The following is a 25,000-nucleotide window of genomic DNA, read 5'->3' as shown; positions in this document are numbered from 1 at the left end:
AGCAGTTAGCGATGACTTCTCTCTCTCCCTCTAACTCTCAACATCTCAACAATTATGAAGAAAAATGGGAGGCACCTGAGCTAAATTTCAAGCGCCATAGCAAACAGTCTAAATATTTACAGTTAGGTCCGTAAGTCATTGCACAGTGACACAATTTTTGTAATTTCAACTCTGTACACCACCACAAAGGGCTTGAAATAAAGCCATCAAGATGTGATTGAAGAGTAGACTTTCAACTTTAATTCAAGGGGTTTTACAAAAATATGGCATTACAGCAAATTACAGCCATTTTTACACACAGTCCCTCATTTTCAGAGGCTCAAAAGTAATTGGACAAAACAACATAATTATAAATATAAGGATTACTTTTAATACTTGGATGAAAATCCCTTACAGTCAATGACTGCCTGAATTCTGGAACCCATGGACATCACCAAATGCTGAGTTTCCTCCCTTGAGATGCTTTGTCAGGCCTTTACTGCAGCCACCTTCAGTTGCTGCTTGTTTGCAGGTCTTTCTGCCTTCAGCACTGTCTTCAGTAAGTGAAAAGTGTGCTCAATTGGGCTGAGGTCGAGTGACTGACTTGGCCATTGAAGAATATTCCATTTATTTTGCCTTGAGAAGCTCTTGGGTTGCTTCATCACAGTCACATCATCAATAAACACCAGTGTCCCAGTTCCATTGGCAGCCACTGCCTCCACCATAGCAATAGCTGTTCCTTTGCCTCTCCATTCTCTTATCTTCAGGTCTTTCTGGTACAAGTTATTCTTGGTTTCATCTGTCCAAAGAATCTTGTTTCAGAACAGGGCAGGCTTTTTTAGATGTTTTCTGGCAAAGTCTAATCTGGCCTTTCCGTTGTGTTACCAGTGGTTTGCACCTTGTGGTAAAACCCTCTTTATTATTTAGATTCATGAAGGCATCTCTTAATTGTAGAAATTGCAAAAGGTTATGCCTACCTCCTCGAGAGTGGTCTTGACCTGGCTAGGTTTTGTGAAGGATTTCTCTTCACTACAGAAAGAATTATGCAGTCATCCACATTAGTTTATTACTGTGGTCTTCAAGGCCTTTTGGTGTTGCTTTTGTACCATTTTATTGATTTGGCCACTCCTAAAATTTTTCTGCCATTTGTACGATAGGTTTGTTTTGTTTTTTCACCCTAATGATGGTCTCCTTCATTTGCATTGAAAGCTCTTTGGACCGCATATTGAGAGTTCCCATGAACAATTAGGAAATGCAAATTCAACACTTGGAATCAACTCAAGACGTTTTTATCTGCCTTTGTCATGAAATAATGAGGGAACAGGCATCACCTGGCCATGAAACTGACTGTCGGTCAATTGTCCAATTACCTTTGAGCCTCTGAAAATTATAAAAATGCATGTATATACTATGTATAAAAATGGCTTTAATTCCTAAACGGTTAATGAGATGTTTTTATTAATCCCCTTGAATTAAAGCTGAAAGTCATTCAATGAGTATGGAGTGTGTTTTCATGTGCATTTTGAGCCTTTTTGGGCATGGGCGTGTTTTTGCGATTTAGTCGCTTTTTATAAAGAGCAGGTCTATCAATACCCTTTACTCTGACAATAGGGAATTGCAGTATTTCCAGTCTAGAAGTAACAAAAGCATGGGCTAGTTTTTCTGCATCTTTATCAGACAGGATGTGCCTGATTTTTGCAATGTTACATAGGTGAAAAAAGGCAGTCCTTGAAGTTTGTTTTATGTAGGAATTAAAGGACATATCCTGATCAAAGATAACGCCGACATTCCTTACAGTTGTGCTGGAGGCAATGGGAATGCCATCTGGAATAACTATATCATAAGATAATATGTTTCTGAGGTGTTCAGGGCCAAGTACAATAACTTCAGTTTTGTCTGAATTTAATAGCAGAAAATTGCAGGTCATCAAGGTCTTAATGTCTTTAAGGCATGCTTGAAGTTTAGCTAACTGATTTTTTTAATCTGGCTTCACTGATAAATATAATTGGCTATCATTATCATGCATAACAACGACAGTTAATGGAGTGTTTTCTAATAATATTGCCTGAAGGAAGCATCTATAAGGTGAACAGAATCGGTCCAAGCACAGAACCTGTTAGAACTCCGTGACTAAGTTTTGCGTCTATGGAGAATTCACTGTTAACATGTACAAAGATACAAGGGTATAAGGTTTGTGGTTTGCTGTTTGTGCATTTTTGGATTTTATTTATATATGTTTTATACCATAGCCATTCCTACTAAAGATTACATGAATGTGTTGACCCTGCTAGTATGTACATGAATGTGATGGCATCTCCAGACCCCTTAAGAAGTTTGGACTTAAAACTCCAAAACTCAGTTTCAGAGAGAATTAAATCAGTTGAATTATCTAACAACACTGGTTCCATCATGTCATTCTGTATTGAATGCATTTGCCTGTGGTGTGTTTGACCATGTTCCCTACTGTATGTCATGTTAATATCAAGTTAATATAGAAGGGAAGAAGTCAAAATAATCATAAAACATTTATTAGCAAACTCATTATGTATGATATTAATCAAATAGGACTGAGGCAGATAAATTTGTTCTTCTATTTTGGGGGCCCCTGTTTCTGGCTCTGGAAGTAAAGGTGCCATTCATTTTTCAAAAAAAAAATGTTGCTGTCAGATTTGGAGTAATTATACTACTTCGCTGGAGGCATGAGTATCTCCCAGTTAAATGATTACAGCATAAGAAGAATAACTGTGTTAGGAAATATCTGGTTCTTTTATAAAAAATCAAGATATCAATCCTTTGTACTTACAAACATTGAGGAAGAGACATCCAATCACCATACTTAAAGTTCTGTTGCGAAAGTTAAAGATTACGTTGCTGTGAAAACTGATAACACAAACTGCAAGTTAAATCAGTTCAATTTTATATTGAGCCTGTACCAATTAGCCACAATATTGCAGTATTTTGAGCTGTCTGTCATGCCAAACTGATACAAACAAAAAACGGGTCATAACATCATTCCATAACATATCATCATCATCATAACACAAACCTATAGAATTATTATATCATCTGAGAGAGTGTTGTAACACTGAGTTACTTAAAAGACGCAGTATCCTCAGTGTTAAGTAACACTTAGGATATTGTTAAAGGAGAAATTTTAAATGGGAATACAGAACATGGAAAAACGTCAGTAACCTCTCTCACATCGCAACACTTTTATTTCTACTTTCCTGTCCTTTTAATAATCTTGCAGCCCCACAGACTTAACTTATATGTGGGGATCCTGAACCCCTAGGTTGGGAACCACTGTAGCATCGTATTACATTGAAGTACTATAACAGATTTTATCACTGATTTTTTTTTACTTTTAATTGAAAAAAACAAAAAAACAAAACAAAAACCGGGACTACTACAGTAGACTGCACCAGTCTTCTACCCTGAAGTGAGAAAAACGGCCTTACAGACTGTATAATCACCTTCTAACTCACTCTTTGTGTATATGTTTGTGTGTGTGTTCTCTTGCAGGTTCAGCAGCTACAGAAGAAAGATTCACAGCTGAAAGCACTGGATGCCTTCTACAAGGAGCAGCTGGCACAACTGGAGAAGAGGGTACAATATTTACACGAACACACATATACTCACACACATACACTTGGAAAGACTTCATTAGAGGTTTTCACAGATTCCTAAAGTTGCAATACTGAAGAAAAACACACATATACTGTATATATAAAAAAAATCCCCCAAAAAACACACACATTAATGTATAATCAAAAAAATGCACTCAGAAACAATTCCAAATTTCCACGCACACACACTCATGCAGTAATTCTTCACATGATTTGTGCATATTCACTAAGCTAGAGCACTATGATAGACACCCTGTGGACCCACCACCTGCAGGGATAGGAATTGGAGTCAGGTGCTATGCAAGCTGGTGGCAGGCGTCGCAGACTAGCTCTAGGGGACGTAGAATGTGACCTCTCTCGTTGGGAAGGAGCCTGAGTTGGTGCGGGAGGTGGAGTGGTACTAACTAGATATAGTTGGGCTCACCTCCACACACAGCACTGACTTTGGAAACATACACTTGGAGAGGGTCTGGACTGGAGTTGCTCAGGGTGAGGGAAATGCCAGGCGGGTGTGGGGATACTCACAAGCCCCCGACTGAGCACCGCTGTGTTGTCCCTGGAGAATGAGAGTGTCGCTAAATACGACTACAAGTCGTTAAGAGGGAGGCTTTGACTGTTGTTTATACTTATGCACCTAACAGCAGTTTGGAGTATCTGGTCTTCTTGGAGTCTGTGGGTAGGGTCCTTGAGAGGGCACCACCTGGGGACTCTGGGGTTCTTCCGGGGGACTAAAACACTCATGTGGACAATGATGGAGAAACCTTGAGGGGGGTGATTGGGAGGAACGGCCTGCCTGATCTGAAGCTGAGTAGTGTTTTGTTGTTAGACTCCTGTGCTAGCCATGGATTAGCCATAACAAGCACCATTTTTGAGCATAAGGTGGTTCATAAGTGTACTTGGTACCAGAACACCTTAGGCCTAAGATCAATGATCGATTTTGTCGTTGTATCATCTTATCTGTGGCTGTATGTCCGAGTGTCCAAACTCTGATGAAGAGAGGAGCAGAGCTGTCAACTGACACCACCTGGTGGTGAGTTGGATCACATGGTGGGGGAGATGGCCAGACAGACCTGGCAAACCCAAACGTGTATTAATGGTGAACTGGGAATGTCTAGCCGAGGCCCCTGTCCGAAGAGTCTTTAACTTCCACCTCCGAAATAACTTTGCATGCATCCTGGGGGAAGCTGGGGACATGGAATCCAAGTGGGCCATGTTCAAAGCCTCCATTGTGGAAACAGCTGCCAGGAGTTGCGGTCGGAAGGTTCTCTGTGCCTGTTGTGCAAACCCGGGAACCTTCTGGTGGACACCGGTGTTGAGGGAAGCCCTCAAGCTGAAGAGGGAGGCCTTTGGGGTCTGGCTGGTCCAGGGGCTTCCTGAAGCTGAAATGGCGGAAATGATTTTCCTCAGCAGGGTGGATGGACGCAGCCTTAGAAATCACGTGAGGAGCTCCGATACCTGGAAGGAGCTCCAAGTAGAGCCATTGCCCCTTCACGTTCAAAGGAGCCAGTTGAGGTGGTTCAGGCATCTGATTAGGATGCTTTCTGGGTTGCTAACATTGGAGGTTTTCCTGGCATATCCAACTGGTAGGGGACCCAAAGGCAGACCCAGAACACGCTGGAGAGATTACATATCTAATCTGGTGTGGGAATGCCTCAGGAACCCCCAGGAGCTTGAAAACATTGCTGGGGAGAGAGACATCTTGGTTGCCTTGCTTAACCTGCTGCCACCGCGACCCAACACCAGAAAAGTGGCAGAAAACGGATGGAGTGGACTGTAACAGAAAGTAAATGGATACACTAAAGAAGTTGGTAACATATATATTTCAGTAAACAAACATGTCTAAAGTAAATTGAAACTGCTACAGAATAAGATAGCACTTACAGTATACACAACATCTGTAAAAAAGGAACACACTACACAAGGTGTTTTTATAAATGTGATTAAAAAAGGAACAAAGATTTTAGCCAGCCTGAGCATCTCCTGAGAGCCCTTACAAGCCCTCTCATTTTCTTTCATCTCTCTGTCTGACATTGAAGAAATTGGAAAGGTGTGGAAGCCATTAGTCTTAAGTTAGGTATCAGCCTCACCAGGCGCCACACTAGAAGGACCTTTACACAGGCTCTCAGGGGGAAACACACTTTGGTTCTCAGATGGAGAAGACCTTTACCGGACATTATGCGTAAAATCTAAGTATTATGTTCTTTTTACGGTGCCTAAATTAAGCCTGTCCTGCTTGAGTGGGAGTGGAGGGAATGGTGGGAGCAGGTTATGTTTAGTGTCTGCCATAAGCTACAATGAGCGGATAGAGTCACTGATTCGAGCAATAGGCTTTTTTCTGTTTGGTTAAATCTGAAGTTTGGGCTTTTTGAAACTAGGCATGTCCAATCCTGTGCTGCTAGCCTCTGCTGAAGACAAGAAGGAAAACAAGAAAAAAGTATTTCATTCTTTCTTTTTCTTTTTTTCTTTCATGATTCTGTTGATGTCTAGTTAGAATAACAGATGGACAAACACACACAGGCTTACATCACAATAGCACAAAATCTGTATTCTAATTACCACAGATTCAGCCTACAAAAACATTTATTACCTCGGTAAATAGTCTCTACACACATTTTAAACACACACACACACACACACACACACACACACACACACACACACACACACACACACACACACACACACACACAGGTCTTGGTGTCAGCTGCCTGGCTATTTGTGTTAGTCTCATTACTAACAGGTTGGGTTTGCAGAGAGGGTAGAAGACTGACAGGCTGGCATAGGGTGGCACAAGCTGTATTTGCTGTTGAGCTTAGGATGTTTGTAGACAGACCTCTATATGGGTGTGTGGTGTGTGTATGTGTGTGTGTGACAGAGAGACAGACAGAGAGGGATGTGCTTTGCATGCACACTGTATATTCAGGTGCACATGTACTGTATATGTAATTGTGGGAATTTATGTGTTTATCTGCAGGGCTCAGTGTGTTTGCAGACTATACCAGAAGGCACATAATTCCATGGTTTTAGTCTGTTTAACTCCTCAAAATGTTCTCAGTGCTTGAGGTTTAGTTTTCTCAAACTGCTCAGCTGAGCTGAACAAAAAACTGAGCAAGGCTTATGTTAATCTTATCTCACCCTTTGCATTAACATACGTCCTGGGTTGGGATGTAACAAAGTGTCCTGACAATAGACGTTTGACAATCTGCAATGGGAAATTAAAAGAGAGGTTTGTAATTTCAGCTGCAGTCAAGCATCATACTGACTACGTTCTGCGTGTCTCATCTCGCGTTCTTCCCTACTTACATTTGCTATTTTGAATGGTATTCATAATGGTCAAAAAGTTGAGTGTGATACGCCGGAAGCTTCTCACCCTTCAATGCTCGCCATCTTGTTTACGTATTGGAAGGGGCGGGACCACCAATCTATTTTTAAACTTGTGAAACTGGCGGCCGAGGTAACGGTGCAACGGTGATCACAGCACCATACAAATTTAAGTTATAGGTGTCTACAAAGTGGTTTTTTCATTAAGTACCACTGTACTGTTGTTGGATAGAAGCCATCAGTATGTTAATTGGGTTGTGATGATTTGGTACTCTGAAAGCTAACGCAAATGCTAGCTAGCTAGCTAACAGTGGTGATCGTCATTTTCAGTAAGTGCACACCGGCCGTGTTCGATTTGAGACAACATTACCCAAATGAAATTTATGCACTAAGCACGTAAGCTCATAGTGTACACAGTGTACTACATGGAATTGTATTAACGGTATTATGCGAAGAGACAGAGTCAGAGCATTTGTCTTTTTTTTTTTTTTTTCTCTCTCCCTCTCCCTATTGGCTGTCTTACTCTCTTTCTCACTTTCTTACACACACTCCTGTCATAGTAGAGTATAATTTGAAACTGGTAGAATTAGAGCATACAGAAGGAGATAATAATCCTCCTCCATGTCTGACAGGTTGCTTGACTCAGCAGTGGCCTCCACATAGTGCACTAGAAATATGTGCACACTAAGAACACACACACAACCACACACGCACGTACATATGCACGCTGCCTTACTCCAAATAGTGCCAATAGCAGTGCCTTAATTCCTGGCCACACAGAGAGACAGAGGACTTATTTAACAATACACATACATAAATTAATTTATACACACAGTTGACAACAAATTGTATGCGTGTCCCTGACACGATGGAACCAGGTTGGCCCTCTGATCAGAACTTGAGATATTTTTTGAAATACTGTATTAAAAACTCAACTTTTCTGCTGTGTTGCACTTTCTTAGGGAAATGCATACACTCTGGACCTGTGTAGACTGAATCAGAGTTTAACATTTTCATCCCGTGAAAAGCTATCTGCTCAATATGCTGCAGCAAGGGCTTCGAATCAGCTTATTAGTTTAGCTTGTTAGCAATATTTCCACTGAGGCTGCACCCATCTGGAGATGAAGATATGAGTTTTATAATAAGTTAACTTTATAATAAGTTAATGTTTCTAAACATTGCAGAGTTGTGGCTAACATTTCAGTCACCTCATTATTTTTGCCTGAGAAAAAAAAGTGATTGTGTACATTCCTCAACAGTGGTAAACACTCCACCAGATCCAACCAGCTTTATTTCATTTAAGTATGCAGTGTTGAGATGAACACATTGAGACAGAAAAATATGAAAATTAATTTTGACACAGAACTTCTGAAGGTGTTTGGATAAGTGTTGTTAAAGATGCTATATATAAGTTTTCTCTGCTGCCAAACGTGGTTTCTTGCTGGGAGCGGTTGGTGATAATTGTCACTTGCAAAGAGTTTCAGCCACCATTGTGCTTACAGAACAAGAGGTTAGAATAGGCCCTCTGGGTAGTGCTACTTCTTCATCCTCTCATGTTGGATTGACGGCAGACTGGACGCTACAGTGACTCAGTATCGCAAAGGAGTATTATGAGACAGGATGGGTTGTAGTAGTAGAAGAAAAGAAGTGATAGAAGCAAAACAAGCAAAACAAGGATTAACATTGGCATTGCTTTCCACTGCTGTAGACAGCTCTTTGATGCTGTTTAATGCTGAACTCACAACGTTCTAGACTGGAAAGTAAACAGCTGTTAATGCTAACGTCTGCTATGTAGCAATAGCAAAAAGTTACATATAGTACCTTTTAAAATGCTTTTATTTTACCTCTAGCACATCTGACTCTCGGTCTGTAGAATGTGTGTTTTTATACAGTATTTTACATTTCCTATAACCTTTAAGATTCAAAGTCCTTTTGAAATGTTTTTTGTTGTATTATAGTCTGCTTTGTGATAGAACAATGACAATTACTGGTTTCTTCAGGTGGTTTCTTCATGCAGATACAATTTAAAGGAATAGCACGACATTTGGGAAGTATGTTTATCACCTTCTTGCCAAGAATTAGATAAGAATGGATATCAATCTCATATCTGTACTCTGGATATGAAGCTAGTTTAGCTGGATATGAAGCTAGTTTAGCTTAGCACAAAGAGTGCAGGAAGGGGGAAACAGCTAGTCTGGCTCTGTTCAGAGGTGAAAACATCCTAAACCCAAGAGCAGTGACTGGAGTCTTTTGATCACCAAGAAGAGACTCCAAGAAGTCACTGTCCCCGGCCAAGAAACAGACTGGCACAGAACTGCCAGGAAGACCACAACTGGTAGATTTTACCACTGCTCCTACTCTTTGTGCTAAGATGGCTGTAGCTTCATATTTAACAGATAATTGACAGATATGAGAGTCGTATTGATCTTCTTATCTGACTCTTGGTAAGAAAGTGAGTAAATGTATTTTCCAAAATGTCACACTACTAAATTTAGGTTTTAAGCTTTAATACAGTATACTTGGCTACATGTATATTAGAATTATTTAGAGAACCAAGTACATTTTGGTTGTTGCACAGACAGGAGCCACTGTCATGATTTTTCCTTTTCTCAAAAGAGAGTACAGGGAATGCAATTTACAAAGTAGACTGTGCAATTAAATTTCAGTTTAATTTAAGGAGTCTACTGTCCCAGTGCTGTGAGGCCAATTTTGCCTCTCGAATATCTAAATAAGCTAAAATCTGCTAGAATTTGTTGCACTAGAATGAAAGAGTTGATACCAACATGCATATGCCTGTCGTCTATGTATGCTTTTGGGTCCCAGCAAATACAGTGGAAACCACTTATAGGGATCACAGTCACAGTGATCAAACGCTTATATGGTTCAAGCTTGAGACAAAATCATTCCTATAAAAATTATGTTTGAATAATTTGCTTATAGTAATCAAGTAGTCCGCTTACAGTGTCCATTTTGGGTCTTTCCATACTGACAACATATGTAGGTTGATTATATGAGGTTTTTGGACTGACACAGTGTATAACGACCCTCCCTGCCTGCTCTCCCGGCATAAGTTCACTGTGTGTGTCTGTGTCTGTGTGCTTGCTGTGCCATGTGATTTCTTCCTCTACTCACATTGTCAATGTTCAAAGAGTTATTTAGCCATCCCGTTGCTGCACTGATCGCACTTTGGGACTTTTGCTGTGTGTAATCATCTTCCCCGTTCTCTCAAAGCAGCAGGTATGTTACATAAGTGGAGTGTAATGCTTTCACCCTGACCATTCAGAGTAGACTTGGAGCAGGAGAGGAGGAGTTATAGTCCCTACTACCCCCTGCAGCCGGCCCTAGATTTCTTGCTTTCCCCATGGCTTGTCCTTTCTTCGTATCCAGAGCCGAAAGCTCCCTTGTCCTGCTTTGTCCACCAGGTCTTTAAGAGCCTTCCTCAGCTTGGAGCCTGTTATACCAAGAGACTTCAGGAACCGCTTGGTGGATGCTCCAGTGTAGCCTCTGCAACTTAATTCCAATGGATAGGTGAACGCCCTCCATTCTGCTTGTGAGCACACAGCTGAAAGTTATGTGTTCTTTGCCTTCTTTCTCTCGAAGGCAGCCTCCATTCCCTCTTCCCATGGAACAACGCAATTCATGCATAATTTTTCTCCTAGTAGAGGTAGACCAGAGCATGATATCTGGCTGTAGGCAGGTTGTGGAGATCTCTTGTGGGAACTTCAACTTGTGGTCAAGGCATGGACAGGAAGGACCACACCCTCGTGCTGCTATTCTGTGCCTACCCACTTGCTTGGCAAACTGGATCAGCCACTGTGACGTTGCCGGGCTGGCCCTGTTTGCTTCCAGCCTGCCTGCCTTCAGGACCGTGGCAAGCATAAGCAGGACCTGGTCGTTGCGCCAGTCCTGCGTCAATGGTGCCTTGCAGCCAGAAATGATGTGCTGCAAGCTTGGGTTCTGAGAGTCTCATAGTTGGCAGATCTCCTCTGAGCCATACCAGAGGTGCAGGTTCCAGGGACTGGCAAGAGTATCATACCTGTCCTTGATAGAGAAGCTCAGCCTCAATTTGGGCATCTTCCATATATCTGCCCATATAACAGCCCTGTTGATCATAGGCTTCTAGGTTACCCAGCTCCCTTGCTGCTGCTGGCCCACAACTCTGATTCCATAGCTCTTCTTTTTCATCTTCACAACCAGAGATCACTTTCCTTTTCTTCTTTATGCCTTTGGACCACATTTAAGGTGCTGTTCTCCATCCAAAAGTGGCCCTGCCTGGCTGCAGCAAACCAACAATCTCCTGGTGTTTCAGTCAATTGATGGCCTGGTCTACTGTCTGCAGCGCATTCCACTTGCGTCCTGTGCGAACTTGGGCCTTGGTGTTTTGGACAAACAGGTCAGATGATTCTCTCAGCTGATGTTGTGGGAGTCTTTCTCCTTAGAAGTGAAGGTGGTGACTACTCCACATTGACAGGATGGATTGGATTTTCTGGGCAATGCCTGTCAGCTTCCACAAAAGTGTCAGGGGCTTGGGGCAGTTCTTATATACCCTATAGAGTATGCCGTCCAGTCCAGGTGCTGATGCAGCTCCATCTCGCTCCCTACCAGTTTGAGTTCAGACCATTTGGGGGGAGTGTTGTCAAAATGCATCAAGGGCTTGGGTAGGTGAGGCATGTGGTCTGGTGACCTGAGGGGGATCTCTTTTGGCTGTCACTTACCTGGTCTTTGATGTATTCCTCCAGCTCCTGCTCGTGGTCTGCAGTGTCCTGGTCTTCTTCTCCTCCAGCAGGACTCGGGTGTACTTGAAGGGGTCCTGGAAGACCCCACAGGTTCTTCAAGCCCTGCTTTTCCTGGTCCTTGGTTTTCCTCCATGACTAATGAAAAGGCGTTGCTCTTTTACTAGCTGGAGGAGCTCTCCGATCTCCCACTCTGTTTGGGAATGATCCTCCGCTGAGGAATCTCTCTAAATCTCTATTTGCCTTTATCATAGATGATGTGACCAAAGATGTTGAAGTCTAGAGGTCTTGCTCCCTCTTAGCGTGTTCTGGAGGGTTATGTGTAGGCTTTGCCTGAAGCTTCTCCATGCATCCTTGTCTTACCTGCTGCTGCAGTACAATCTTGAATCAGGTGGCTGCCACTGTAGTTTGCCTTTTCCTGGTGGATTCGCAGGCCCAGGTAGGTTGTCCCTTTGGACCACTTACAGCTGTGTAAGCCATGTAAGTTGTTACCGTGTTGTATGTCCCGACTGTTCCAGCTTCCATCCTGCTTGTCAGATGACCACCTGGTTCTTTTCTTCTTGTTCTGCTTGTAGTTGATTTAGGGAGTCAGTGTAGCAGGCGCTTCAAGTCATGTTGAATGTCCTTCCACCAGCCAGTCTTCCCTGGACACCAACTGCTCAGGTCATAGTAGTCAATGGCAAGCCAGATTATCTAGATGCGAGCACAGGTGGGTCCTCCTACTGGGCCTCTCTGCCTGATGCACCTCTGACAGTGCCTTCGTGCCAGCTAAACGGTCGCCAGCCGGGAACTGCGCTTCACTGTTTCACCCCTAAAATCCTGGAACATCTCCAGGTGGTGGAGAAGCGTTAGGGATATCTCACTACCACCCCTTTCAGCTGGCTCTAGGATCCTAGCTAGAAGCTCCCTTGTTCTGCCTCCTCAGCCAGGTCTTTGAGAGCATATAGGACACATAATATAACACACTGACATATCTCTAAAGACTCACACGCATACGATGGCATGAAAAAGTTTAGGCACCGGTGGTCAAATTTTTTTTTATTGTGAATAGTTAAGTGAGGTGAAACATTCTTCTCAATATTTGAAGTGACAATCAGCAGCTGTGGGCTCCTCTAAGCAGCTTCTTAACACTCTGAAAAAATTAAAGAATTGATGCTCACAAAGCAGGAGAAGGATATAAGATTACAGCAAAATGTTTTCAGGTAGCCGTTGCTTCAGTTCAAAATGTAATTAAGAAATAGCAGTTAACGGGAATGGTGGATGTCAAGTTGAGGTGTGGTTGACCAGGAAAACTTTCAGAGGTAACTGCACTTAGGTTTGCTAGTAAGGCAAATCAAAGCCCCCCTTTGACTGCAAGGAACATTTAGCAGAGTCTGGAGTTGTGATGCACTGTTCTACTGTGCAGCGACACAAACATGACCTTCATGGAAGAGTCATCAGAAGATAACCTTTTCTTTCAAAATTCAGCATCAGAAGTTTGCAGAGGAACATGTAGACAAGCCTGATGCATTTGGAGACAAGTCCTGTGGACTGATGAAATTAAAATAGAACATTTTGGCTGCAATGAGCAATGGTATGTTTCGCGCAAAGAACACCTCTCCAACTGTTAAACAAAAGCTTGGATCGATCATGCTTTGGGTTTATGTTGCAGCAAGTGGCATAAGGAACATTTCACTGGTAGAGGGAAGAATGGATTAAATTAAATACCAGCAATTTCTGCGAGCAAACACCACGCCAACTGTAGAAAAGCTTAAAATGAAAAGAGGGGGGCTTCTGCAACAGGATAATGATCCTAAACACATCTCAAAAGCCACAATGGACTACCTGAAGAGGCGCAAGCAAGGGTTTGCCATGGCCCAGACAGTCCCCTGACATAAACATCATTATAAATCTCTGGATAGATCTCACAGACCTAGAAAGCCTTTTGCAAGGAAGATTGGGCAAAATTCCCTAAAACTAGAACTGAAAGAGTCTTAGCTGCTACAAAAAGCTTTTACAAGCTGTGATTCTTGCCAAAGGGGATGTTACTAAGTACTGACCATGCAGGGGGCCCACTTCATTTTATGAAACTATAAAAGATGGAAATAAAAAATTAGTCTTGCTTAAAATATTAAGTTAGAGATGAAGGATTTCTTTAATGCCTTTTGGAAATCAATTCAACTTTCACTCACTTAACAATTCAGAGTAACAGAAATTTTGACTAGGGGTGCCCACATTTTTTCATGCCATTGTAATGTACACATACACAGGCCCACACAGATTCCAGGGTCAATAGTGTGACACCACAGAAAAGTCTTTTGTGTTGTTCAGTGAATTCTGTTGCCACTGTCAGGTCAGACCAAAAGGTTAGATGAAGTGGGAGTGTGTGTGGGTTAAAAGACTGCACCTTTTACAGTTGGATCAAAGAGCAGCCTGTGTGAATGTGTTGTGCGTATGAGAGTTTTTTTTGCCACCCACCTGTAGACCAATGTTTGTAAAGTGTACAAAAATTATGCTTTTTGCTCCTTTGGCAAGTGTTTCCTTATCATGTGTGTTTATGTCACAGTACAAACTTTAAGTCAGGACAGAACAATCTTATCAGTGCTCTACTCTGATCAATTGTAGCCTGTGTGAGAGGTTCTAGATCCTGATCTTAGCTTGCAAGTTGTAATTTTTAACTGCAGTATTACCTTAAGCAAAATTGGATTGTTTTAATAAGCTAGTAGCAATGGAAATAAACAGTAAAATACAATCTGCCAAATCACTTTAGAGCTTCCAAGCGACTTAATAAGTTGACTCAAAAATTTCCTTGCACTAGATTTAAGAAATGTATTCCATAGTTGCAAGATAGTTGACAACAAGTTGACAGCTGGAGAGAAACGCTACAATCATAATCAGTAGAGAAGCTGTAATCTGTTTGGCTATTTATGGCTGAGGACTGTAAACACAACTGTTGCCTCCTATTCACAGGTGACAAGCTTTTTAACACCACACCTTAGCAAAGTTTTCCTGGCTCTGTGCAATTCTGTTATCATTAAATTTCGAAGGCCATCTTTAAAAATAATGAACAGCGTTTTTTTTATCATAGACATTTGCATCATTATGCAGAGTTTTCTCCTCGCTTTTATACCTAACCCTGGTCCAGCAATTATATGTTCGCTCAAAATATTAACCACACACTGTTATCATCGTTGCCTGAGTATTCAAATGGAAAGCATGAGTAAATACAGAGAAAAGCCTCAGTGCATGATATTGGGAGAACCTATTCTGGTTGAAGACGAAGATATAGCAGGAAAACTGAGCAAGGTTGACAAAAAGGGCTTAGGCACTGAGAGAGAAAGAAGGGTCTAGTATGGAGAACATAATGAGCAGGTAGGAAAAGAGAGAAGTGGCAGTTAAGAGGCTGCAGGTGGCCAAATAGTTGTACTCAAGGCAGCACCAAATGCTATCAATCAGTTGATACATTTGTTGAATGTTGTTGATTTTGCCCTAGAGAGAGATACCTCAACCCTTTTCTGCTCACTCATTGCAAGCTGTCATCAATGAGATCTATGCAGCATGAACAGGAAAGTAAGTTTGAAGATTTGGAAAAATAGTAGGACCAGAAAAACGAGATGTAGTTGTGGGGAAGGAGGAAAATAAGTGAGAGATAACAGCTGACAAGTTCCATGATCAATTATTTATAAAGTTCTCTTTTACCTCTACCTGCCATTAGTTGATTTGGATGTCCAAATTCATGCAAATATCAAAAATCTTCTACACAAAATGTTGCATGTTTCTCACTAAACAGATAATTATTAGTTTTCTTTTACTGGGGACGAAAATAACCCGTGCTCCAAGTTTGAGTACTTAGCTGCACTATAGAGTTTTAGCTATAGTGCAGCTGTTTGTTGTTGAGGACCCCCCCCCCCGTCTATTTAAACTATTTAAACTTTCCAAGCTGTATATGGGAACTCTCAGTATGTGGTCCAAAGAGGCGTCAATGTGAATGAAGGAGGCCATCAATAGGTTGGAAAAACAAAACAAACCTATCAGACAGATAGCAGGAACTGTAGAAATGGCCAAATCAACAATTTGGTACATTTTTAAAAAGAAAGAATTCACTGGTGAGCTCAGCAACACCAAAAGGCCTGGAAGACCACAGAAGACAACTAAAGTGGATGATCACAGAATTATTTTCTTGGTGAATAAAAACCCTTCACAACACCTAGCTAGAGCAAGACCACTCTCGAGGAGGCAGGCGTAACATGGTCAAAGTCTACAATCAAGAGACGCCCTCATGAATGTAAATCCAAAGCGTTTACCACAAGCTGCAAACCCATGGCAACGGTCAAGAATGAAAAGGCCAGATTAGACTTTGCCAAAAAACATCTAAACATCTTTGGACAGATGAAACCAAGATGAACCTGTACCGGAATGACGGGAAGAGAAGAGTATGGAGAAGGAAAGGAACAGCTCATCATCCAAAGCATACCAGATCATCTGTCAAACATGGTGGAGGCAGCGCTATGGCATTGGTATGTATGGCTGCCAGTCAGACTGAGTCACTTGTGTTTATTGATGATTTGACTTCTGACAAAAGTAGCAGGAGGAATTTTGAGGTGTGTAGGGCTATACTATCTGTTCAGACACAGCCAAATGCAGCAAAACTGATAGGATGATGCTTCACAGTACAGATGGATATTTACCCAAAATATACTGCGAAAGCAACCCAAGAGCTTCTTGGTTGTCAGTCACCTGACTTCAACCCAACTCAGCACGCTTTTCACTTACTGAAGAAAGAACTGAACGCAGAAAACCCAAAAACAAGCTGCAACTGAAGGCGGCTGCAGTAAAAGCCTGACAAAGCATCTCAAAGGAAGAAACTCAGCATTTGGTGATGTCCATGGGTTCAAGAATTCAGGCAGTCATTGACTGCAAAGGATTTTTCATCCGAGTATTCAAAATAATTCTTATATTGGTTTGTCCGTTTGTTTGAAAAATAGAAGAAAATAAGAAGTTGAGGAAATATGTTGAACAAAAGTAGGAGGGGTTTGATGTAAGTTCAGTGCCAGTGAATAAAGTACTATACACTACAGATGACAGCTGGATCAGAAATCAGCCCTTAATTCCCTGGTGTCACCATGGCAATCAGTGCTGCCACATTTATTAATTTGTCCCTGTGAGTACGTTAATGATAATTCATCCTGAAGTGAAATTGACATTGATTACAGTTTTTAACTTTTTCCCTATAAGACTGATACTTTAAATATACATACCGAAAATGATCTGTGGGCAATCGTGTGTGTGTGGGCAATTGTGGGCTAAGAAGCCAAAATTATATGAACCTGCTCATATCCAGAAAAAAAAAACAAAAAAGAAAAAAACAAAACCCTGGCAGGACTGATGCTAGTAATGTAGTCTTGTAACAGTAAGAAAAAGGTGTCCACAGTGTTTATAGTGTCTTCTCAGCAAACAACATTTCCTATCCTTGTTCAGTGTCAGTCAGTCTCTATGATTTATTTCTTTGTTTGTTTTTTTTCTTTGTTTTGTTTTTTTGCAAGGTGTTCATAAATACACCTGAGACTATGTATAAACAATGTGTTAGACCAACTAGGCATATGTTATTTTACCACACATAAACTGTATGGAAAAACACCACACGTAAACTTGTGTTTCTACATAAAGGATGTGCGGTGTACCTTAGACCATGCCTCCTTACGGTTTTGGAAACAGGCGACATAACAAGGTGGAGATGGAAAAGTAAAGAAAGATGGAATCTAAATGAAACATTGTTAGCCAGTTTCACTCATTGCATTATCTTAAAAATGCCTGTCAAAGGCAGAAAAATGCGTTTAATTTTGATTAATTACTTTCATTGCTATTTTTTCATTTTTTATTTACATCTGAGTTACAGTTATCTTGATGGTAGATGTGATGAATTGATAGGGGTGTTGTAAACGGCTACAGATGTGCATGAGTGTTGTATGTAACGACAGCTTCCCTGGAATAATTATAGAACCTTGCAGATGCAACACACACAGTGAAATCATACTACTTCTTTGCTGTTCTTCTCACTCATTTATGTAATGAGTGGTGGAGCAGGCAGAAGTATTGATATGCGAATTGGTGATTAGGGACATGTCTCAGATATGGCAAACTGTGAATGGAAATGAGTCTTGCGCACATGTGACCAGTTTCACAATTTCACAACTTGCGGACACACAGTTTTGTAACTCTGACAAGAAACATGCGTATCCAGTACAAGCAGTATTACCATCTTGGTTCTTAATAGAAGCGTAGCAGAGGTTTTAGAGTTGTGCCATCTGGCCCCAGATATATCTAATATCATATGGGTGACAAAGTTAAACCACCCCCCACTATTGAAAAAGCACTAATAGGGATACACTGAGGCACAGCCTCAAAAGTCTGTGTGGGATTTTGATGCCCAGAACACAGTGCAGAGGAGGGGGGAGAGGTGCAAAAGGGTTCATTCAAATGAGGCAGTGCAAAGCATGTTGTTGTATATGTCTCAGAATATCATCTGTTTCTGTTGCAATGTTCAACTGCTGCCACTTGAGTAATTTTGTCAACAACAGCAAAGTAAATTCTTGGAGCAAATGTGCAGAAATAACAAAAAAATGCTTAAAATGTAAATAAACAATTTTAATTAAAGACTATAACGGCATAAAAAGTAACTTTTAATGTGTTGAAAGCAGGAATGCCGGTAATACTGCCTGCATTGGTCTGTAAATTAAAATTGGTGATTCTTACAGTATCATTCGTGCACAGCTGCTTTATCCGATATGAAAAGCTTCTCCCGCAATCCATTTGATGAATTTACATTCGTAGTCATCGCATTTTTATTATTAACAGCACAGTCACAAATCATATTATGGTTCTTGGTTGGTTGTAGCATGAAATATAGATACATGTGTTAGATTGTCACTTAGCAAGATAACTAGCCAAAATTAAGTCATGGCATGACCACTACTGTCACTATGGCACTTGCCAGCTGTGGTCACTCATTCAGCACTCATTGCTCTGCCCGTTAGAGGAACACCACCAGCCATCATAAATCAAACATACCTTACTGTCGTGTAATCACATTTTTTTCCTGACAGTGGCAGATATAACAGCCACTGTCGAAGCAATACAGTGTACATCTGTTTTAATTACAGGCAGGACTACTTTTGTACCAAAGTAGTCAGGGCAAATGGTTTTACCCAAACATCACAAATCTCTCTCCCTCCTCCTTCGCTCTCCCCTGACTGTATTCTCTTCCCTCTCACCTTCTTGCCTTTTGATGCTTCTCGTTCTTTCGTCTTCTCTTACCTCCCTTAGAGCTTTTTCTCTTTTCTTCACTCCATCACCCTTACTTCCCCAGCTGGTACAGTATGCTGGTTAAATATTTGGGGGAGATATTGGGTGCTGGAATGCCTAAGCTAGGAGGATCAGCAGAGGAGAGGCTGCAGTTGTTGGGGATTAGCTGCTTTGCTTAGCTTTGATTAGCTGTTTTATCGTAATGCCACTGCCTGCTTGCTTGGGTTTGGTGCTCACCGGGCATGCTGCAGAGTCAGAAATCACGATTTCTTAAAAAATGTTTGAGTAATGCAACTCGATATTGCTGAGCTTTAGTTTCGCAAAAAGAGGCTGGAATCAAAAAAAAAAAAAGATGAAAATACAACTCCACAACTTTTCATTCGTACTGTAAACTTCATGTTAAGAGGACATTAGTGAATTTGGGTCTGTAGTAAAGTTAAAAAAAAATTTAAGTTTAAGTTAAATTCTGAGTTGTAACTGAACTGAACTGAACTGAAAGGAGTTTACAGAGTCTGGAAAGCACAAAATAAAGAAATATAAAGATAAAGAAATGTAGTATAGGAAAGAAATTATTTGGTCATATGCAGGGACATCCTAAAGAGTAAATTAATAAAATATGAGTTAAGGAAAGAGGGTTATTTGATTTGATAGGAGGGGCAGAATGGTGGGAATTCCAAAAAAATTGTGATGAATTTAGTGTTTAGTATATTATAGGTATGTTCACAGAAAAGGATAAGGTTATCATGAAAGATATGCTGTTAAAAATGTGAAATTTACCAGGAAGATAAAGGAATAGTTTTAGACATTTTGGGAAATGTGTCTGACACTTTCCAACTCAGAGTTAGACCAGAAAATCAATTCCACTCCTATATCTATTCATAAACTATGAAACAGTTACCCGGCATCTGATTAGCAGAGCTTAGCATAAAGAGCATAAAGGGTAGAAACAGAGGGAAATAGTACCGGCACCCCTGGAGCTCACTAATTAACAGGTTATATCTTTTTGTTTAATTCATACAAAAGTTATGCTTTTACGGGTGCTTGGTGCAGTATTTTTTTTTTTTTTTTTTAAACTTTATTTCCCAAATTGTCAGACCATCCCTTCACAGTGTCCTTTTAATAATGTATTAAAACATTTTAACAGATTTATTCATATACTGTATATACAGTTTGTATGGCATCCTCCTACTTTCAAAATTCTAAATAGGTCTCACCATGCCTTCAACACTTAACTGAACGATATATACAAAAGAAAAGAAGACACACTAATGCACTCATTATATACTAAAAGAAAAAAAATAGCTGAACTAGTGTTTCCTCTTTTGTCTTCCTCTGTTGTCCTCCTGCATGTCTAGAATTGGGAAGGATACGAACAGAGCAAAGAAGAATTCCACAAAGCAGCCTCCAAGACTGAAGCAAACGTGAGGTGAGACACGCATTCACACGCATACACATTCACAAACTATTTTGCTGTTCCAAAACTAAGGAGATATTATTCCCTGGAGTCTCTGACATGCACCCACCAACTCACAAACGACATTTGGCATACACACAGCAGAATAATAAGCAGCGATAGTGATCTGCTCTTTTCCTAATTTTTTAACCAGTTAAACGTATATATTCTCTAGAGCAAACCTGACTAAGTGTTTTAATTGGCTGCTTTAACTAAGCCGAATTTAACAATACCCTATTTCCCCATCCACGCTTCTCACTGTGGGCTTGTAATGAGCCACGGACAGGGAAAAGGTAGCTAATTATTGCCACTGCAGTCTGTAAAACACACAGCTGTAATTCAAATTAGAGACCAGGCCTTGACTTGCTGTTAAATTTTGTTGCACCAGTAACAGGGCTTTCAAAAGATAATTCTTCAGTACAGCTAGCTGAAAGATGCAAGTATTTATGGGTTAGGACAAAATACAGTGTACTTGTTTATGTACTGTATGTCCTTCAGCTGCTCTGGAAGGCAGGTCTAGCTTGTGGCCAGCTTTTGGTCAGTTAAGTTTATTTGTTTTTCTTATTTTGACATGATTTTCAACTTATTTCACTTTCAAATTAAAATTATGTTTAGCCACTTGGATTTTGTTTTCAACATTTCTAAAAAGAAGGCCAATTGGAAACAAAACAAGAAGTCACTCGATCATATAGGTTTTAAATAAACCTCCATCTTTGCCAAGCTAAATTTAAGGCAAAAGCGGAACGTATTAACTAAACAGTCTGTTGTAAAGGTCCATCACAGTTTACAGATGGATTTCTGAGTTAAGCTTTGACCAATGCTAGTTGCTGCAGTTGTGCCCACACACACTTTTCCTGTGCAATGAGAAACAGATATTTTGGATACATTTCACAGTGGCAGCAGGTTAAGCAAGGAGGCCTAGATGTTGTTCTCCCTAGCCATGTCCAGCTCCTTCTGAAGGATTCCAAGATGTTCCCAGGCCATATAGGATCTTCCAGCATGTTTTGTGTCTGCCCCAGGGCCTCCTCACAGTTGGACATGCCCAGAAATCCATTAGGGCTTCACTAAATCGGTATTTTAATATTAACTATGGATCAAATGACTACACTCAATGAGCACTTTATTAGGAACACCTTTACACCCACTTATTCATGCAGTTATCCAATCAGCTGATCACGTGGCAGCAGTGCAGTGCTTATAGTCATGCAGGTACAGATCAGGAACTTTAGTTAATTTTCACATAAGAATGGGGAAAAAATGATGATTATTAATAATTATCAAAGAAATTATTAACAAGAATTAATAATTATGGGGCACCACCCAGGTATCAGGGACCACTAACCAAACTGTTAATTCAGTCTTAAATGGGTGTTCACCTATAAGTGTTGATATTTGGGAGATATCGACATTTAAGAAGTGAAAATTGAAGGGTTCAATCCGTGCACTAACCGTCGCGATCCAGCTGTTATCACAGGAAGTATGCACAAATAATCACAAACAACAACTGCTTTAAGTATAACAGAATTTATTAAAAATAGAAATATGAATCAACAATTAATATTACCCTTAATTAACAAACATCTGTTACACAATTACAGCTACAATAACAGGCAACTATGAGAACTAAGGCAGACAAGCAGACAGGTATTACATGTGATGTGTGAGTGTATGTGTTTGTGGAGAGGGAGAGAGAGAGAGAGGGAAAGATGGCAGGCTCAACCGCCAGATTTGAATAGACAGAGTGAGAGACAAAGGGAGAGAGTGATATAGCACCTGTCTCTGGCAAGAGGATTGCGCTGGGGCAAACTGGGTTATGCTATCATGCTATCGGTGCACCAAGGGTGTTTGTCAATGCGTGCAGATGTGTGTACGTGTGGGTTAGTAAAAGAGAGAGAGAAGCATGCAAAGCAAAGCAAAGAAGATCCTAGCTGCCGCAGAGAGACGCAATAAACTGTCCTGTTTTATCACACAGTAGCACGGCAGGCGAACTAGCATTCCTCCGGCCTGGCACTCGTCTTTTAACCAATAAAATTGCAGCTCATTGGTTTTAATCGCGGTGGCAAGATCAAAACAAGCAGCAAACAGCACTAAATACTCCGGAGTATTTACAGCAATCACAGGACGCCGTGGTCCGTTCTTCACAGCAGTAGTAATACAGTTTACAAACGATAAAGATTACAATACACTATTAATAGCTAAAGTCTCTGCCCAGACAAAAGCCTCTTACTTTTATTTGTCTCAGAAAGCAGTTGAATTGTTTGTAGGTCTGTCCATTGTGGCCTTAGCGTATTCCTTGGCTGGACACTGCCAGGGCAGTTTGTCTTGCTTTTAGGCAGTCACAGTGAGCAGGTTTCCTCTGGGGCAGTGGGAAAACACTGGAGTCGCCTCGGTTGGGAAAAATAACGTGTAACCCATTATCTCCTTAACAAAATTTTTTCATCCTTCAGCAGGCAGTATGAGATATCAGCTGATCCTGCGCAGCTCCCTCCTTTGGATACGGAAATGTATGTAGTGAATAGAAAAGGACTGTTCACTGCGAGTTAATGAATTGCGGCCTAGGTCTAAAATTAAATTCAAATGTTTGAAAAAAGATGCTCCCTGTCAGCAACCAAAATCACAGGGGAAAGCCTTGAGAGGCTCTTACAGCAACGATGGTGCATGGGGAAAAAGCAAGAAGGAGCGGAGCGGGTTAGCTGTTTTTACCTCATGATGTCGTAGCCACGTCACAGGGAAACCGTGGGAATTCCAGTGAGTTTCGTCCAGTGGGAGGCCAGAGTTTGAATTCAAGCCAAACTTCACACATAATTGATTTGACACTGTTTCAACTAACATTCAGTGAAAATTCCATGAAAACCCTGAGTCAGGCATCTTGGCTTCATCTAGGCCTTCTGTTGTTCCAAGCACAGGGCATGAGATCCTAACATCTGAAACTGCTGCTCCCCTGCAATTTTCATGCACAACAGTCTCTGGAGAATGGCCAGACTTGTTGGAGCTGACAGAAAGGCTAGCCACTCTTTATGACTGTGGTGAGCAAAAAGGCATCTCAGAATGCACAACATGTAAAACCTTTAGGTGAATGGGCTGCAACAGCAGAAGACAAGATCGGGGTCCACTCCTGAACTGAGGTATGCAGATGGTAGGGTCAGAATTTGGCTTCAGTAACATGAATTCATTGACCCAACCTGCCGTGTGTCAACAGTCCAGGCGGGTGGCGGTTGTGTGATGATGTGCACTTCAGTGCTCACCCCAGCCACCAGTTCTGAATCCAATAGAACACCTTTGAGATGTGGTAGAATGGGAGATTGGTAGCGTGAATCTGCAGCTGACAAATCTGCAGAAATTATGTGATGCAATCGTGTCAACGTGTCAATATGTCGAAACAGCTCGTATTTTTGTCTTGCTATATACACATAAACATATCCCCAAGCATATTTTTACTGTTCCTCTGTAGACACACTCAGTGCACCGGAGCTGCTGCTGAAGCTCTGCTAACATGCTGCTCATGGTATGCCTTCTGTGTTCAGACGGTCTAAGGGTGAGCTCAGCCACCCTGTGAAACAAACTCATTGTGGGCACTGGTATCTGCACTCTCATTTGCTACTCCAAGCTTATGACCGAAAGTGTGGGTAGGACTTAGATTGACTAGTAAATCGAGACCTTTGACAGTCCGGTACAACGCTGCGCCGATCTGCCTATCAATATTGCATCTCATTTTACCTTCACTTATAAAGAAGACCACAAGATACTTAAACTCCTTAATTTGTTTCCTAACCAAATAAAGTGGTTAAGATAATCGGCCTAAACTGTTGGATTGTTTCACAACCCATTTTATCATCTGACAGTTTCTGTTTATTGGCTCATTAGACTTTGTAGCGATGTCGCCACGTCACCAGATCTCAGCAATTACTTTGGTGAGTAGTGTTTTTATACCCAACTGAAATGATGGCCGTAAGCTCAAGTTGTGAGTAACCAGAGTTTTTCTGAAAATATGTACATGTACAGTACATTTTAATCTAAAAATAACTATGTACAAGAAATTCAATATCTGCAGGTTAGATAAATTGAGTGATTTGAAAAAGACAATGAGTGACACTTTTTCTTTCCTTTATCTTGAAGTCATGAATTAACCACTGCTCCATTTAAGGAGCCCAGATTCAAAAAATAGCGAACTGTAGTAAAGATTTAGAGTTTACAAATAATTGCATGGTAAGTCAGTTCTACCTGGGTGACTCAAAAATGAACAGAAAACACAAAGGCACCTATTTTCAACAGGATAGGTGATTACCTGCTGACTTCACTTTCACACCAAAGCCCTGTACTTCAGTCTTAAGCCTGATGATAACAAGAACCTTTAGGGTTGCCCCTTTACTCACACGTACATAGACTGCTTATTGTGTATTAGCATTGCAGTTCATACACCCTTTCCATGATAATTTGGAGAGAGTGTGCTCTGCTATCGGCAGTTTAGTAATATGGGACCCCCATTACAGTCAGGATTTAAGCAACGCCTAACATGTTTTTGATCTGTGCTGATGCTGAAGACCAGGTGATATTACCTTTGGGGAATACTGTACAGTAATCCTCTAATCCTCCACTCGTTGGTATGT

The 25,000-nt window shown here is 41.0% G+C and overlaps 1 protein-coding gene across 2 annotated transcripts in view; it reads left to right on the top strand.

Annotated features, from left to right (window-relative positions):
- LOC120804393 (MICOS complex subunit mic25a-like) overlaps positions 1-25,000 on the top strand; it is a 104,398-nt gene that overhangs the window by 31,045 nt on the left and 48,353 nt on the right. For both annotated transcript variants that reach the window (XM_040153841.1, XM_040153840.1), the window contains exons 5-6: positions 3,502-3,585; positions 20,296-20,366. In XM_040153841.1, coding sequence (XP_040009775.1) covers positions 3,502-3,585; positions 20,296-20,366 — 155 coding nt within the window. The remainder of the gene's footprint in view (positions 1-3,501; positions 3,586-20,295; positions 20,367-25,000) is intronic.

This window comes from Xiphias gladius, chromosome 18 (assembly GCF_016859285.1).
Source record: "Xiphias gladius isolate SHS-SW01 ecotype Sanya breed wild chromosome 18, ASM1685928v1, whole genome shotgun sequence".
NCBI lineage: Eukaryota > Metazoa > Chordata > Actinopteri > Istiophoriformes > Xiphiidae > Xiphias > Xiphias gladius.
This window is presented reverse-complemented; position numbering and strand designations above follow the sequence as displayed.